Source organism: Sturnus vulgaris, chromosome 17 (assembly GCF_052056855.1).
Source record: "Sturnus vulgaris isolate bStuVul1 chromosome 17, bStuVul1.hap1, whole genome shotgun sequence".
NCBI lineage: Eukaryota > Metazoa > Chordata > Aves > Passeriformes > Sturnidae > Sturnus > Sturnus vulgaris.
The window spans coordinates 5575543-5594336 of NC_142259.1; the positions used below are offsets into that span (position 1 = coordinate 5575543).

The following is an 18794-nucleotide window of genomic DNA, read 5'->3' on the forward strand; positions in this document are numbered from 1 at the left end:
AGAGAGTTATACACACATACACTGGTTTCTTTTATAGTAAACTCCTTACTTTTATGGTGTATCATTTGAAATCATCTGATTATTCCAAAACCCAATAATTTGAAGTATAGTTTAAGATGGCAAATTTAATTTGACTTAAAGTAAAATAAGAGATGCAATTACGTAAAATCTTATTTTTTTAAAAGTCATTGCCATCTAGACAACCCTTGCAAGGAACTATCTCCATCTAGAGGCAATTAAGATTTTTTAAAAACTACAGGAAAACATTTTATTGTCATTACTACAGAAAAAGACAAGAAAATAACAACAAAAAAGTAACAGAAAGCTCCTCTTCAATGCAGGACTTGGCAGTTTTATTTGAGTCAAAACGGAGAGCCCAGAAATAAGGCACAGTGCTCCAGGGCAACTGTTCTGGACCATGAACAGAAGCTTACCTGCTGCTGAGGTTTTGGTAAGCCAGGCTTTTCAGATTTTGGTTTGACCTTCTCCTTAGGTTTTTGTTTTGCATCTTTGCCAGAACTCAAGATCTTCATGGTGGCTGCAGCGTGTTTGAGGATGCAGTCATTGCTGCAGTACACGGAGTCAGGCTGGGCCACGTTGAAACAGCCGGGGCCGATGCACTTGGAAGCACCAGGAGCTTCAATTACCTTCAAATACAGAGAGAAATGGAGTGAGGGCAGAATTCACAGAGGGAACAGCCTCTGTAACATGGAGAAATGCTTACACAGCTCGTGTGCAGCTCTGACCTGCCAGCATGAGAACAACTGCTGTTCAAGACAACACAAACAACCCAGACTAAGGCAAGAACTTCACTCCTCTAACATACTTTTTTCAGGATGTGCTGCATTTTCAGGGGGTTGATCTGCTAGCCCTGAGATAATGGAGGCTGGCTTCCTAAATTTTCAAATCTCATAAATACACAAATGTTTTGTTGTACTGATTCTCTGTATCGTGTGAGAAATGCCCTTAATAACGCACAGCTGGGTTCTCAACAGCAAGGTCTCTAAGCCATCCCCATCAGCTGCTGTCCTCAGCCATGCACACATGTAAGAGGAAGCACTCAGATATTAAGGTGTACAGATTATTCTTGCTCTAGAGGTTTTACCAATTTTAATTTTAGAAGTCTCCAACTTACATAAAAAAAACCCATTCTTATATACAACTTTCACATAGCCTCCTACTCCTTACACATTTATAGGTTTGCCTCTGCAATCTGAATTTCCCTCTAACTTAAAATCACTCTCCATTTATGTCAAGGTGTTATAGATGAAGCACTTTCTCTTCCAATGTTATAATTAAAAAAAAAAAAGCACATTTCTTGAAAACAGTGCATTAAGATGAAGTCTAGAAATACTTGAAAGCATTCAGGCTCCAACCTATCAGCTCTGGGTATTATGCTTTTAGTATCTCTTCTAAATTACTCCTAAAAATGATGTAAGATACTGACAACTACTGTAGTTCTAAACAACCTCTCACCATTTCTAATAACCAAAAGTTTGTTTTTCAGGACTATTTCCAGTTAAATAAATATTATCTGCATAGTGCAACCGACTTCTCTGCAATCAAAAGTCAGCACACAGTTTTATCTGCAGCAGCCTGATAAAACCTGGATTTGGGAATTTTTCCATCATGTACACACTTAAATGAGAAGTAAATAAAGAGCACTTAGTGATATTCAGTAGCAGAGCCAACACCAACAGCACTGGACTCTCAAAAACTTTTCTGTGTACAAAGAAGTACAAGTGTATTTGAAAATATTTTTGAGAACACACATTTATCTTAAAATAGTATATATTTACATATTCAGCTCAAACTGTTCTGTCTATACATTACTCTCATTGTGCTGCCATGGACAGCTCTGAAATCTAAAGGGAAATGTCCAAGACCCTGGCACTACTGCAGTACCTTGGGCAGAACAAAGACAACCACTGCAGCATTTTTTTCAAATTCATGTACATTAAGCTGAAGAAGCTTCTATGCCTTTCCAATTGGACATGGAACTTTATATTACAAAACTTAAACTTCTTTTGGATTTTGAAAGAGTTCAAAATATACATTTTTAGATTTAAAGAGGCAATACAAAGAAATTGTCTATTTGCTGAACCTAAAGCAGCATCAGGGCAAAAATCAGAACTTCAAAGACTAACTGGAAGTACAGCTGGAATTAATTCCAACAGAGACTTGTCAATGCTAAACTGAAGTTTTGCTACCATTGAAAATGTCCAAAATGTTTGATTATTTCAAGGATCGTATAAACCAGTCCAGAATTACAATATTTTTATTAAAAGAATACCTCATTGTTTAATTTCAAAAACATTATTTAGAAAGGGCAGGATAGCTTTATATAAAACTTTTAAATCCTTCACCTGAAATGAAGTTTTAATTCGTATACTGACAGAACTATGGATAAACTTCTGCTAACCAGCAGTGTTCAGTGAACTGCTCAGCTTATGTGTAGCTTTAAAATCAAGTCAGATTTATAGCCATACAAGTCATTGTCTCCATGTAGTTTTACTAACATGAAAAGAAAGAAACAAAACACTTACAGGTTGAAATATCTTCAGTTTTTTCTTTCCACTTGGATTTGCAGCTTTTTCAATCCTACCCTTGATTCCTTGGTCCTCAACTGATTTTTGTTCAATTGTTCCTATGCTTGTGAATTCTGTGCCATCTGCATTTCCTTGCTCCATTTTAGCTTCCTGCTGGTCTAGTTCTGAAACAGGCTCATCCTGTCCCTGAAGAATGGTGCAGTTTGGACAGATATAGTCCTCACCATTCCTCTCCAACAATCGCCCTCGAGCCTCAGAAATACCCACGCAGTCACCATGAAACCATTCCTCACATCTATCACAACAAATCATAAACCTGAAAAAAAAAAAATCCACCAAGGAACAGTAAAACACCGTGAAAATAAAAGACAAGTAGCATTCAATGAATATTTCAAACAACACAACTTAAGCATCCCAATAAAGCACCAGTGCATGGTTCTGCCTCACAGATTATTTCTGTATTTGTTTATCCTCTTTTAAGTATTTGTTATAAACTCCCCACCAAAATTCAACAAACCCAAAAGCTGATTCATAAAGTAAGCACTAGCACCTGGCTCAATTTTTCATCATAGAAAAACTCCAAGTCCTTGCACTGAGTCTATAGCTGAGCCTTGGCCTTACCTGTTGTTATGAGGCTGACGACAAATACAGTACAGGGCATTTGGGTCGTAGATCTCGGACTCGGGTTTGCTTTTGGGCTGTTCTTCGGGTTCCTCATCTGAGGCCCCCTTTGCACCAAGGGCAGGCTTTTCCTCCCTCTGAGCCTCAAGATCTTCAGTGTCCTCCTCAGACACAACCACCTGACTCGCTATCTCAGTGCTGTCTGCAGTCTCAGGCTCCTGCTTGACAGGCAGCTCAGACTCATCCTGTTTTTCAGGTGTGACATCACCTGTCTTGGTAGGATCTTGCTCTGAATTCCTTTCCCTCAGGTGGTTCTGCACATCCTTCAACACCAGTTGAGGTTTCTGCTCAACACGTTTCTTTCTTAGCCGATTCTGCAGTTCCTTTAGTGTTAACCCATCACTGTCACTATCAGAAGTAGCATCTTCCTCTTCCTCCTCCTCCTCTTCTTCTTCCTCCTCTTCCTCTTTTGTGGGTCTGCTTTTAGGGCTTTTCTGCTCTTTACAACTCCTGGTGCAAATCCTCCGGGTGACAGGTTTTGTATCTGGAGTGCTCTCAACGCTGTCTTCAGAAGCAGTTTCAGCATCTGTGGCTGGCCCAGAGGCAGCTTCACTGGAATCCTCCAGGGTAGTGGGAACACTCCTCCTGCCCCTGCGCCTCACCGTGGTCAGGAACTCTTCCACTCTCTCGGTGCGCTTTGGCTGCCGTCCACTCCTCCTGAGGTTTATGCCTTGCTGCTGCTGCTGAGGCTGCTGCTCACTGGAGTCCATATCAGCATCTCCTGCACCCTCTCTCTTGGCAATCGTGGTCCTACGAAACCCCCAGGTTTTCCTGAACTCTTTACTCGTTGGCTTGACAGACTTTTGTTCCTCCTCATTGCTTTGCTCACCTTTATCATCCAACACTGAGGCTAAACACAAGGGAAGAGTTAATAAAGTGGTGGTGACGAATGATGTGCTTTCTTAAAACCTTTTTTCAACATTTTTTGGTGACATCTATGCATCTCTACTTTATATGATAAGCCCCAAAACAGTTAAAATATTTTCTTGTGAATGTAATACATCACTGATCACTGTGACAACATAATCCAGCTGTTCCTGTTACAAACTCTTGACTTATTTAAAATCATTTACACACATGTAACACATATACATAGACAAATAAGCACATTTTCAGTAGCAAAGGAAGAACTCTTACCAGGAGAACTGTTTTCCATGTTGTCAGTATTAGGTTCAGACTCTAATGGCACTGTGTTTCCAGCTTGTTCCATAGTACAGACAAAAATGTCCCCACTCTGAAATGCTGAAGAGAAACAAAATGTCCAAAATTCTCATTCAGAAATATTCACAGGCCCAGTAATTAGCAAATATTCTGATCTCAGTATTAATTGTAACAAACACTTGTATTTCAAGCCACAAACGTTCCTTCAAAGTAGTAAGTTAAACAAGTGGGTTTGGATACTCTACTGACATATTTTATTAAGTAGCCTTAGAATTTCTGATATTTTCTGGCATTTCTCAAAAAAAAAAAAAAAAAACAAACAAACAAACAAAAAACTCCTGCATGGTATGAACCTTCTCCCTGGGGTTTGTCTGGGGAAAAAACTCTACAGCAGTTCCACTCATTTCTGTGTGGAATGAAATGTAAGAAAGGCTGGTCCTTGACACGGTTATTTGCAAAAATGTTTCCAGCCTATGTGATCTACCAGAATGATCCCAAAAAAACCCCGATTCAGCAAAGAACCTCCAACTGTCACAGACTCAGCCACAAAAAAAAAATCTGTGCTGACAACCAGATCTGTTTTCTCAAAAGTCTTTCCCAGCGTACTAGAAGACTCTGTTATTTGAGAAGGCAGAAGCAAATGACAGAAATAAATGTAGTATCTGTATTTTGACAAATTTGGGAATAAGCTGGTTTGAACAAGCATTAAAGTTAATATATTTCCAATGAGCTCCATGCCCTGGAACTGCTCCTAAGGGCACAGGCACTGCCCTGCAGCCACTGCAGTGACACTGCTCCCAGGAACTGGAACACGCAGTAGTAGCTGCACCTCAAAGAATAAAGGCTAAATAGAAATTTATTTATAGAAATAAAAAACAAAGAACACACCCCAACTCTCCCCAAGGATGTTTCTGGATATGTGTATCCCCAGCTGAGGAACTGCAAAGGTAAGCCAAAAGGGAACATGAGCAGAATTCCTAAGTAACAGCACTTAAGAATCAGATGTTTCTAACAGCTGTACATAACAGCTGAAAGTGTTCAGAGAAATCCTTCAGCAGCTATTCCCAGTTTTCCAGTATTCACTGGGAATAAATGCCTCCTTATTTCATATACTGCATCACTTTCATTACTGTTCTGTCTTAACACAATCCCTCCTCTGCAAATCCTCTGCTTTCAGCGTTACATTTAACACTGCTGGAACAGAAATGTTAAGGGGCAATGCTATGGAAACAAAAATCTGTGCAGATCTGTTGAAAAAATTAACACTTCAGTTGTAACTGTGAATGCTATAAATGTCACTGGAAAAGCAGCACACGTCAGAACATTAAATAGTAACTGATTAATTTTAACATTACAGACAGAATAAAAAGTGACATTTAAGCCTGCAGTGCACAGGTACAGTGCTCAAACTGTCTCAATCCAATACAAAATTCCTTTCAATTCCACCATTAAAAAAACACTAACAATAAAATATTAACTTTTTTTTTAAACAGCACTAAAATTATATTTGTACCAAAAAGATTACAATATAACTAAGGGAGCAAGTCAAAACAGTTAAAGTTTACATCTTTGTTTACTCTGGAAGATGATGAAATGTTCAAACCTACAAGCAAAGCAGAGGTTACTCAAATTCTGGGATATAAATTTCAGCTGAAATGTAAATAACTAAGAAGGGTCTCCAATGTCCTCTGTACCTGACACAGCATCAGAGGCTCGAATGGTTTCTCCTTGAAGAGCTGAGCCAGAGGAGGGCAGCACAGGATCAGAGTCATTCAGCATCCTCCAACCAGCACATGCTGAATTTCCTGACTCAGAAGTGCCACACTGAATCTCTGAGTTGTCAGCAGGTCCAAATGCTATCAATCCTCTTTTTCCTGCTGGCTCCTGGAAAAAAAGAAAGGCATAAAATATATTTATTAACTTATCTTACTGTTGTTTAACTAAATTAGAAATTGTTTTGTTTCTGTTACATTATAAAGCAAATTCCATTATTTTGTCTTCTTGACAAGTTTTGCACTTTCAGAAACACACTGGAACTGGAAAAAAAAGGTTAATATTAAGCAATACCTTTCCCCAGTTACCAACAGCCAAGACCTTTGAATGAAATACAAAAGACGATTGCACTCTCACTAATTCATTTAGATTCAATTAAGATTTGCAGAACAGCAACAAATTTGTAATGAAGAATTTAGCCCATGTGCAGTTTTCAAAAGCATTCTGAGAGCAGAATTTACTAAGTGCAGACTGTCAACGAATATACAGAAATGCTTTTAAACTCCATTAGAATGGCCCAGCTTACAAAACAGATTTACTGATTTATACCAAATTCAATCCAGGAGACAGTGCAGCTCTGAGCACCCGAGCCTGATCATCAGTAGGCAATGCCTGCATTAACCCGAAATAGCCTACCAGAACGTTGGAAAAGAATTTCAGAGGTAAAGCAGGACCAGCTGGACAGGATGAACTGGACTATGACAGAAATTAGTGGAGACAAAAGAATGAAACTGAACAACAGATCCTGGGTGTCAGCACCCAGCAATTAAAGATGCAGGGGAACTGCCACAGCAGGTGTAGGACAAAACTAAATAAAAATAATTCTCTGAAGCAAATAAATTTTTTTATTAAAAATTCAGGTGAGGAGACATATAAATTTTAAAGTAAGTAAGATATTCCCTCAAAGACATGCCAACACATAGCCTAACTTTGATTTTTAAATTTTTATTTTTTACAAATCTCTGAAGCCCTAGCTCCTAATGCATCTGTGCTCATCAAAAACCCTAGGTAATCATCACCTCTAGGTGTTCTCCAATGTCACTAGCCTGAAAAATAAGGGATGGGGAAAAGACAAGACCCTCCCTAAATGCAATTTTCATCAGCGGATCACTTTATTTCATGAACTGTAAACCTCAAGATTTGCATGACAGTGGCAGAGCAGAATTAGTAAAAACAATACTGATTGCACTAATTGGAGTGTAGAGCTAGACTCACTCTTCTTCCCCCTGTGCCTTTTCTATAGGGGATTATGCACAATCTTTGCCTCAGCCAACCACTACCATTCCAAGAACAGGAGGAAAAACTAAAACAGCAAAAAAGAACAGAATACACTAATTATAAAGCCCCTGGTGCTGTATCTCATGGCACTGAATACCTGCTGTAATGGCTATTTTGCTCCACTGTCTGAATCAGCGATTATATCCAGGGAGTCTGTCACTGAGTTTAAAGTGCCTCCTTGCACAGTGTAGTTCTGTAAGAAACTTTCCATCTCCCTGCTCACAATCTCCAACTGATCACACACAATGCAGTTTTTAAGTGCTATGCCCGACAGGAGAGGAAAGGCAGCTAATCACTTCTTGTTTAACTCTGTATTAAACCGTGAAACAAACTAAGCCTCTAGTACACACGACAAGTCCCTCCTGCTGGGGAATCTCCCCTGTAGAAGGAACTGTGTGCAGGGCTGTGCTCACCTGGCCATCCAAGGCCCTGTGTGCAACCTGCTCTCCAAATGATGTTCCACTCACCAAGTACCATCACAGCATTCCACAACCAGCAGCATGTCTCAGGACACACAGCTGGTTGAACACAAAATGCATTTTCCAGGGTCAGTCATTGCCCACCCAGTGGGCAATCCAGCTCCGATTTAACAGAGAACAGCATTAATACCTGTAGCACCTGAAAACAAAGATCCTATGCCAGAATCATTCTTCTTTTTGCTCTAGTAGATATTACCTAATTGCTATTACCTATATTATCTCCATTAGCTACAGAAAAAAGAATTATGGAACTCCAATTTTAAAACAACTCCAAATTTGAGAGATAAAAATATACAGTGCACTTAAAACACTTAAGTTACAGACCTCATATGTTTGCTGTAAAATGCCTGGTTGATTTCAAAATATTATTCATGAAAAAGAGAGTAAGTTTCAAACTTACTTTACATGAACCTGCTCTAGTAGAACTGCATCTTAATACAGGCTAAACTTAATTGCCTAAAAGAAGCTGAAAAACCAAGTATTATCAAAACACAGAAGAATGAAGCCTTAACTCACAATTATACTTTGCACTTCTAAGCAAATGTTCTACAAACTGCCTGCAAAAATATTTACTACAACATATGGCAACTTTGGAATCTTCAAATACCTCTTTCTCTTCTAGATTCAGTGGGACTTTTTGTTCATTTTGTTCTGTTTGTTCTCAAATTCAGTGTTCAACTGCAGCTGAGATACTGACAGAAATATCAACAGAAGCAGCAAACTGGCAATCTTGTTTTAAATGAGCTGAACATCCATGATAACTTCACTTATTTCTCCTAACACAATATATTAACATTTCATATTCCTGGAACTGGAAGCTCCAGCTGGAAACTGAAAATTATTGTATTTCCCCTAATAGACAATTCCCATCGGCATCATCCTGTCTTTCTATGTTAGGTAACTATATCTAATACTCTTCAAATATTAGAAAGGGTATTTTGCTCCTCTGAAAAAACTGAGGTAAGAATCTCTATAAATGACGGGATAAAAATGCAAACTAACATTAACAGACATATATTCAAAAGGCTGTGTTCCTGCTGAGGTTCACAGCTTCTGGGAGAGAAGCAGTCTCCACTGGGAAAATATCTAAAGTTTTTAGATCAATTATAAATGAATTTAGAAATACAAATCAGGAGTTGCTGCAGTAGCATGAGCATTCCAGTGAAACAGAACAGTCACTTCACTGCAGTGGAGCACAAAACTGACGCACAGTATCTCAAGAAAGAAGGTCCAGTCAAGGAAACATTTATTTAGGTTTGTCCTCTCCCATTAGTTTTCAGGTAAAATGTTTCCAATTTTCCAAAACAACTTAGGCGCTTGATTTCATTCTGCATTTAAATTCCAGAAGCAATACAAGTACAGAGGCATTGTACCCTAGAAAAATCAAAGAACTGTTACCAGCTTTTAATTTCAATTTGGTCAACTATTCCCAAACAGTAACAAACCCGAAATCACAGGGCTGCCACACTGCAAGAGCAGAGCGCCCAGCTCTCACATTCAGTCACCCTGTGGATTCTCCAACTACTGCAAACCCTTTCTGAAAACCTTGTGGTTTTCAATAAACAGACTGAAGACATTCCAGAGCAGACTTAGCAGTCAATTTAATCAGAGACGGAAAAGAGTCCCAAATTTCAAATCCTGCTACTGCAATACCTCACAACACACATTAAAAATCTAAACTCCATCACACCTTTGCTAATCAAACAAAAAACCCACTTGTAATCTGCCTTTCACATTCAGACAAAACCTCACCGGAAGCACACTTATCTCCTGCCTTCCATTGTGAACCAGCACTGAGAAATCACAGGTGAAAAAGGAGAGATTATCTCTGCCAGTAGCACAGAGCAGAGATATTCATGGCAGGATGGGCTGTGAACACACCTGGGTCTGCTGCTGCTGACTTCATTGCTGCTGCCCAATCTAACTTTATCTGACGTGACAGAGCAAAGCTTTTCAGTAACACCAACATTTGCCCATCTCTTTGTGTTTGTATTTCTAGATAAAAGACGATTCAATAAATTATGACAAATACTCATTCAGATCGGGATTTCAACTTCTATTTTTTCTAGTTTCCCTGAAGAGGAAATAAAAGCTCAATGGGTCCTCTGAATGTATCAAGGCTTTGTCTTTTCTGGAGCTGACTGTTTTAACTAAATTAAGAATTCTCTGCTTGAGGTAACTGGGAAGACTTCACTCTAAAAAATGATCTTGAAAAGAAACCTAGTAATAAAACCTTTAACATTAACTAAACCCATCCCAAAAAAAAAAAGTAATTACATCTCTTGTTTATCTGAGGAGCTGCGTACAAAAGAAGTCTGTCAGTATTTAGGATAAATTTTTCAGATTCAGCTCACTGGAGATTTTATCCAGCGTTTGAGGAATATGTATGAAAGACCAGTGATCTTTATTCCCTCATTCTCACATCTAGATAGCAAAATATACTGCATCTTATTCCCTGATCTTGGATGTCAGCTCTCTTTAACATTCAGCCAATTTGCTGTAATCTGCACCAAAGCTGGTGCCTCATTAGGGATTACACCAGCCCCTTGCACAAATACTTTAGTCCAAATGATTAATACTTGACACCATTCATTCTCCCATCTGCTACTCGAATTGAGAACTCCACAGGAATGTCTGTAATTTTGAGAGATCACACACGTACTCACCCCTACACAAACACCCATGGAAGGAAGATTCGCTCCTATTTGAGACTTGTGATATGTAACATTTACACCTTTTAGACTTTTAAATTAAGTGTTCATACTTAAACTCCAGTTACTGCTTTAGATACATTATGGAAATGCAATGGCCGTGCCCTAAGGACAGGATGGAAATCTCAATTGCTAGGATAAGGTTGTAAACGTGAGGGCTGGCGAGAAGACACTCGACGTCTGCAAAGAAATTCAAAGCATGACTTGACACCAGCTAGGTTTTCAAAGCAGGTATCATTCATCAGTGATCAATTTCATGTCCATGTCCTAACACAAATCCAGTCCATCCCAGTGGAGAGGATACTAGCTTCAGTTAGAACGAGCTGTACCTGGTTTTCTATGAGTTTCTTGAGAATTAGATTGATACGCAAAGTACTTGTCTGAAACAATTATATCACAGTCGGGTTTCTTAACTATCAAAGGAACTGCAGGATGTTACAAACAGAGCAGAAAACATCCTTTTCAGAATGATAGAACAGCGATTTCAGTCCAACTTTACACTCATTTTAGTCTCATTTTATTCCCTGTAAAAAAGTTACTGGGCTTGGCCTATGATAGCCTCCTTTAAGTGTTAAAAATTCCTGATCAGCAAATATACTCACATGAGGAAACATAAAATAGTCTGAGAACTCATAGAAGGATTTAATTTCTGATGAAAATAAATGTTGGCATGGCTTAGTTGATGCACTCCTATTCAGAAGACTGATCCCGCTGAAAACTATTCTGCATCCCTTTTTGGCAAAGATGGCAGCTGGGAAAGCCTGCACTTTCTGCTAAGCAGCAGCAAAATTAATTCCTTGCATCAACAAGCACTACAAAAGCAGCCCTACAGATGCCAGTAGGGCATCACCTACTTTGTACAGGAACAAACAGTTCCAGTGAGACCAGGGACAAAAGTGCAATTCAGTGACCCCCAGGAACAGCAGGAACAGGTTCTGCCCTGGCTCTGAAGATGTTCCTCCACCTGCTCAGCCACGAAAGATGCAAGGACAGATACTCTACTGACATGGAAAGCAACAGAAAATCAGATTCCACAGTACAGTCTGTCTTTTATTTTCATGTAAAACGTATCCACTGCTCAATAATTTAAGTATCTTATGAACGAAGGGGAACATCTTCCAAACATTTCTGAAACAGACCTTGTGACAAAGAGAGGTAATGAGAGTTGAAGGAGGAGAGGTCACAGTCCTAAATCTTAAGTCTGGATATTGTGAGACTAGAAAACTGTGGTCCTAACTCCTGCCATGCACTTCAAATAAGTTACTGTATCACTGCTTGACTGCTATAGCCAAGCTGCAGCTCAAGGTCAAAAGTCCAGCCACTCCTGATAAATACAAAAATATTATGCCAGAAGTTTACATTTGAAATATCATGTTAAAAATCAAGTTTGCATAAAATAACAATATTTCAATGCTTATAGTTAGATCTAAAAGAATAAAACCAAAGGGAATTAACACTACAAAAATCTGTAGCACTTAGAGATAAGTGCTTTGCTGGCTATCATTGAACACAGTAAATGAATTCCAAGATTACAAACAAAACCACCACTTCCTCTACCCACAGTACTAACAGCTTAGAAGTGGCAGTTCATTTCTTCCTATTCTAGAGTTAATGCCTTATTCTCATTTTAAAAATTCAACAAGCTTTTACATTTGCAAGATGTAGACTGAGCAGTAACACAGCCATGCTCCTCAGGAACAACCCAGACTAATTTAAGAAACCTGCACGCTTCTTAAACACTGCAGGAAGCAATAACTATTCTAGGCCAGTAGGAACAATTCTTTACAGCCCAATTAAGACAAAATATTACCAAGATTTAGTTTTAAGGTAGCTTTTAGTATCAGGACAGCATTTCAATCTGTGATGCAGAGCACAGGGTAATATTAATCTGTCAGGAATGGCACTACAGACACCTACAGTCACACCACACCTCAGTGTACTCAGACCTGCTGCTTCTGCCCTTCCCTCCCCAGCTCCACTACAGAGCTTCTACTCCTTGCAAAGCCTCACTTTCCAGCGCTGGGGAGTACCCCATCGATCTCCTGCCAAAAGTAATGGAAAAGAACTGACTGGTTTGGGAGATCAGGCTGTCCCAAAATAGAAATGGTTGAAATAGAGGATGAAAAATCTGCACCCTTTGAAGGTGGTGGAAAGTAAAGGTGTTTATGATACCCACACCAAAGGGCAAAGCTCCCTGAGGACACCTGAGCATCACTAATGCACTGAGATGAACAGAGGGAGCAGGTGAGGAAAAAAATTAACCCAGAGGTTTCTCCACCTCTGTTGAGATCCCCTTCCTCAATCTCCCTTATGTTTTTTCAAGAAACCTTTGAAGGTACTGAAGAGGACCCTGAGGTGTCATTATGATTATGTGGTGCCATTATTCAGTAGCACCCACTGCTACTACGTCTGCACCCAGGACAATCAGGACATTTCAGTGTAGTTTTCTGGACTGCAGACTTTCTGCCTTTTTATGTTTGGCACTGAAAAATTCTTTCAAATGTTCATGGTACGAACACTCTACAGGAGTCCATTAAGCACACATTCACATGACACCACATACCAACACACAGTGCTGACTAATCAACAAAGGAGATTTAAAATGTAAACACGCATTAACTACCTTTTCTAAATTTTCAAAAATGCAGAAACAAGTTTTCAATCTTCTAGATTTTTCCATCATGAAAAAGGAGACTTAATAAATTTCACAAGATCAATACTTTTCAAAAGTAGAAAATAGTGAAAAGTTTAACTTTAAAATAAACTTCAGAGCAAACCAACTTAAAAGCTTACTTTTTAAAATACAAGTTAATGGATTAGTCCAAGAAAAAACAGCTTTCCTTAATAACAAGATACACTCACTTGGTCTCTGTATTTGCAATAATAAGGACATTTCCAAATTAAAATGTCTTTAGTCACACATTATAAATCCCCTCTGCCGTGCCTTAAACTACACCACCATCAGGCTTCCCATGGTTCCAGTCAGGCTGCTCACTTACCTTACATAAGCCTCATAGGAGGGAGGGCCAGTGCCTCACAGGATGGAAACCTGTGCTTGCACAGGACAGCAGTCCTGCACGTTTGCAGGGAATGTGGGACTCCTGGAAGTGAGGAATTTAATGTGTGTGCACAGCAGCAGAATATCAGATTAGCAGCACACACGGACTGGGCCCAGCAGCAGTTAGAGAGCAAAGACAGCAAGTGACTCCACAGCACAACAGAACTGCACCAAGCTATAACACAGAGCAGCTCCCTGGGTTATGCAAAGCAAAACACACACACATTGAAGTTTATTTTGATGTCTTTCAGGTTAAAATCCTCTTACTTCAGATTGCAGCACACAGGACCCGAGCAGTCAAGGGAAGGAGAAATGGACTGCTGGGTACGTCATGCACAGAATGAGAATGGCACCAGGCATTACAGACATTTTATTTATAAGTAGCAAAAAGAACTTCTTCGAGCCAGACTGAAGTTCTCACAGTAAATTCAGCTAAATAGCAATTTCTCATAATACTCAAGGCACTTTAGCAGCAGGCCCATCAGATATCTGGCAAACACGAAGATTTAATTTAATAACAGATCCTATCTATACCACAGATGTTGGCTGTCACAATTGCACAAGTCAGGAACGTTAAGGGCTACAACCCCTAATCAACAGAGCTGTGTTGGCACAAGTGCCTCAATTGGTACAATTAGAGCTGAAAATCTGTACTTTTACCTGTCTGTGCTGTTTGCAGGGTGAGGCACATGAGCAGCACCCTGTGCAGTGGGCTCTCAGGGCAGCTGCACACAAAACCTCAGCTCTGTCACAGGCCCCCACAAGCAGGGAAGCAGCTCATCTCCGGGGGGAAAAGGGCTTTGAAAGTTCAATCAAATTTCTTGGAAGAAGTTACATTGGCAAAGAGATTCTAAGGTAGGCGTGTAGGCAGGAGAGGCTTTGCCAGCACAGCTCTGTGTCAGCAGCTGGGGACAGAACTGTGACAACAGCACTGACAAACTTCAGAAACCCCTAACACAACACACTTACACTGTGCACATCCTCCAAGCTATAAGCCCATAAATGTGTTTGGGAAACAAAATTCATATCCACTGTAGTGCTCTCTGCATTACGAAAGAATTATTTTTAAGAGGGAAGAAAATCATTACATACATGTCATTTTTATTTTCTAGTCACAGCTCCATGGGTAGGGTAGGCAGATACTGACTTAGTAACAGACTGACATTTGGCATTTCACTACTCCTACAACATCTTCTGAAGCCTTCACTCACTTTCTTCTGAGTAAAATAACCCCATACTTGCCCTAACAATGAAAATTTTGTCCCCAGAAAAATGAGGTTTTGGGTCAGGTTTACTTCAGCTTTCAGGGTCTGAACAGCATGAGCAAAAATCAGGTAACAAACAGATTTTGCCCATTAAGGAAAGCTGTGAACAGAATCAAAGCAGTGCAAAGAGTTCTGCTGTTTTCTTTTTCCCTTTAATACAGATTAAGAAGCAATAAACACAACTTTAGGTGGTTAAATTATTGGATTAAAAGCCCAAGCACGATCATCTCTTTACAAGAAACTTCCTAAAGGCTCCAGCCAAAGCCAATTTTACAAGTCATGGTTGAAAGTTTAGTCAACAGAAGTATCAATTACAAACACGGCTGGGGTATCACTCAATTCACGGGATCTTTAGCACTCCTTTTCCATCATCTTGAATGAAAATATTTTGAAAATACATACTATTTATTTGCCTAATGCTCAATTTCTGCTACTGAACTTGGTATCTTTAGCAACTGCCTAGGAAACATTGCTTTGGGGAGGCAATTCACACCCTCTGGCACTCCTCCACCGGGACACCAAAGAAATTAGTTCTTTATCGGTTAGGAACATTCAGCTGTAAATCCAACAGCTAAATCTGAGAATCTTAAAGATTAACTTTTCACAATCCCACAGCTTGTTTATTTTTAAATAATCTATCTTTTCTGACCCTACTAGTACAGCTGTTGAAGAAAACAAAATCATGTCGCTACACAATTTTTCCCTTCCTTAGTTTGTAAAAATCGAGCTAAAATATAACCTCTGGAACTAGCCATCATTTTTATTCTTATTTCATCAAAACTGCTTCATTAAGAGAAGTAAACAGAAACGAACTTCTTCCAAATTTGGTGAAACACAGTAATTACAGCACACTGATTATGTTATTAAGGATGCAGTAAACAGTTGAGTTTCCAGTTTTGATTAGAATTTACTGGGAGAACACACATAATGCTCATTTAATATGTGTATTTGAGCTGCCTAACTGGAAGTTTAAGCTTTTTAACCTCAAAGTCCACCAATGCTTTTGGGACCACCATCAATAATATCTGTCAAATATTCGCTTATTTCAAAAGCTGCCTTAGATAAAAACTTCCCAGCAGTGAACCCTCCAAGCATGAGCTGAGAGCTGAGAAGTCAGGCCTGACTGCACATACAAACAGGAACCTGCTCTTGCATAAACTGGAGAAATCTCACTCCTATTGAAATCCTCTCCTTGTATCTCCTATCACTGCACCGTGACCTGCAGCACAAGAGATACAAGGCAGAAAGTGCACTAGAGAATAAACTGGTGCAGACACCATTTCTGTCAACTAAAGCCATCTAATGTCACTCTTGCCCACTCCAGGCCCTGTTTCTATCAGTTACGTTTTATAAGTCTCAGCTCAATCCCTTTAATCCTTGCTCTTCCTGCTCCCACTAATACCTCCAGCTTAAAGTTTCAGGCTGTACAGAATTAAAATCCTACAGTTGTTAAGTTATAACTATAAAGACAATTACTATCTTAAACCACAAAGAAATAATGTGATCAACTGCCAGAAAAATATTAGTAGTGAAGCTGGATTAAGCAGAACAAACACTGGCTTTTGGGAGTCCACTAGACACTGAAAAAATATTTATTCAATTTTATCTACTAACCTAGATTCGATTCTATTTGCATTGCTTTGGGGAGTTCCAGGGTTTTTGGTGCTATTTGCTCTTTTAATTCAAAATCCATCTTTTAATTATATGAAAACACCCTCTGAATCACTGTGTGAATAATATTAGTTTATATTATTATTTTATATTTCAACATTTTCAAAAACTGCAGGTATTTTTGCACTGTGTAGATATATATATATATATTTGCAACACAGCAAGACCTTCATTTGCATACCAACAGAAAATACCCCTTAAAGAAACAAACAACACAAAAACTTTGTAAAATAATTATTTAAATGCTAGTCTTGAAAATACCAATTATTTGTTTTTCTAATCTCTGGAGTCAGGCAGTCTCAAAAGAGGCTGAAGGCCAACATGAGCCTTTAGTCTTTCACCCCAGTGCATTAAAACACCTTTATGTATGACATGTTTCTGGAACTGTCAAGGGAAAAAAATTAAGGCCTAACTGAAGAGCTATTTTAAGCTTACGTCTATATTTATTCCTATAGAAAGCTCTAAATGTCAAGGAACGATAACAAGCAGCTGGCACACATAAAAGTGGAGCACAACCCAGAATATCTACTACAATTAATACAGTACATGGTACACCTGGACAGTAACTACACATCATTTTACAATGACCAGCAATCAAACTGCTTAAACAGCTGGCAAATTTTGTTTGTAGAAGTAGCACCAAGACTGTAAAAGCTAAACTAATTCAAATTACCCCTTAAAAGAAAACTGAGGGAAATACACAAAAAAAGCAAACAGTGGGAAAAGTTACCATAAAATAAGGCAAAATATAGTCTAATATTACCGGCCAAAAAATTTAGTTAAACACGACTGGAATTACTAAGTAATCAAAAGAGCTATTTCTGAAAAATTGTGAACTCTATTACCCAGGGAAAAACCAACCAAACAAAAAAAAAATCCAGGGAATTTAGGAATGCTATATACATTCTTCTAAGTTAAATAAAAAGAATCAGTTGTGGTTTTTTTTTTTCCTTCCCTGAACCTGGAAGGAAGACCCACGAAAGGCCAGGCTTTTTTTTTTTTTTTTTCAAGAAAGAGCACGTTACACTGTTTCAAATTACTGGAGATAAAAACTGCAGGACAAGCAGAACACACATAATACACATTCATTTTATAACACATTGCGATATTGTAACATTCTTTCCAAGTTAAAAAGGACAAGCTAAGATATTAAGATTTTCATAACCACAACTAAAACATAAGCTGTTGCTTGGAGGTATAAACTATTTAATTGTATGAAACAAAATTTGGTCGCCACCAAATAATGGTTTTTGCAAGCCAAACAAACAGCTCCAAATTATCACCACCTCCAAGAGACAGCATTTAAGTACATTAGTACCATTTAAGAACATTAGTGCCAGTAACAGGAAATTGGCAAAGAATTTATTAAATATTTAAAACAATTCCGACTGTCTAAATATTCGTTTTTTTTCTCTCTAGAAAATAGTCAACACAACATGACAAAGTTTAAGGCCTCGTGTTTAACTCACCAATAAGGAGATGCCCTCCTTTGCCCAGAGAAAATCAACATCTCTCCAAGGCAGGGAAGTTTCAGTCCCCCCCGCCGAAGCCCCGGAACGATTTCGGCTGGGCTCGGTTGGGTTTCTGGGTGCCCAAGGACGCTCCCCCAGCCCGGGCCCGGTGGGTGCAGTCGGTGGTGCCGTCACGAAGCAGCTTCCCGGGGTCAGCTTGGCCATGACGGCGCCGGGCTCCGAGCACACCCGGCCTCTGCTCGCCTCTCCTCCCCCCAAGATGGAGGAGCCGCCTTCAGCCCGCTCCGCCCGGGGAGCGGCCGTTCCGCTCCGGCCCGCCGCGGCGTGAGCCAAACGCTTCCTCCGCAACCCCGCATGGAGCCGCCGCCTCCTCCGGACGGGCCAGACCGTGCCGTGCCCGCGCCCCGCTGCTCCCCGGGGAAGCCCCCCCCAACACTCGAGCCGCTCCAGCCGCCCGCCCGCCCGCCTCCATTTTAGAACGAGCCTGAAGGTGGCTGGGCCGCTTTTCCCGCGACCTACCCTGCCGCAGCAGCGGCCCCGCTCCCGCTCTCCTCCCGCCCCGGCGCTCCTTCACCCGCCTCCCGCACTCACCGCGAGCAGGGAAGGGAGGCTCTCGCCGCGGCCGCCAAAGGTCTCAGCCTCGCCGCGCCGCCATTTCCTCCTCGCTCCGCGGCAGCGCTGGGCGGGGTCGCCCCG

At 40.0% G+C, this 18794-nt stretch overlaps 1 protein-coding gene across 2 annotated transcripts in view; it reads right to left on the reverse strand.

Annotated features, from left to right (window-relative positions):
- The window catches only part of DIDO1 (death inducer-obliterator 1), a 48511-nt gene extending 29717 nt beyond the window's left edge, over positions 1 to 18794 (reverse strand). The window contains exons 1-6 of one of the 2 annotated variants that reach the window (XM_014873822.2): positions 18690 to 18794; positions 6086 to 6275; positions 4368 to 4472; positions 3171 to 4080; positions 2547 to 2865; positions 435 to 647 (exon numbers count right to left, since the gene is read on the reverse strand). In XM_014873822.2, coding sequence (XP_014729308.2) covers positions 435 to 647; positions 2547 to 2865; positions 3171 to 4080; positions 4368 to 4472; positions 6086 to 6170 — 1632 coding nt within the window. In that variant the 5' untranslated portion in view covers positions 6171 to 6275; positions 18690 to 18794. Of the gene's footprint in view, positions 1 to 434; positions 648 to 2546; positions 2866 to 3170; positions 4081 to 4367; positions 4473 to 6085; positions 6276 to 18095; positions 18240 to 18689 lie in introns of those variants that run through there. The other variant, XM_014873823.2, reaches the window with a different exon arrangement.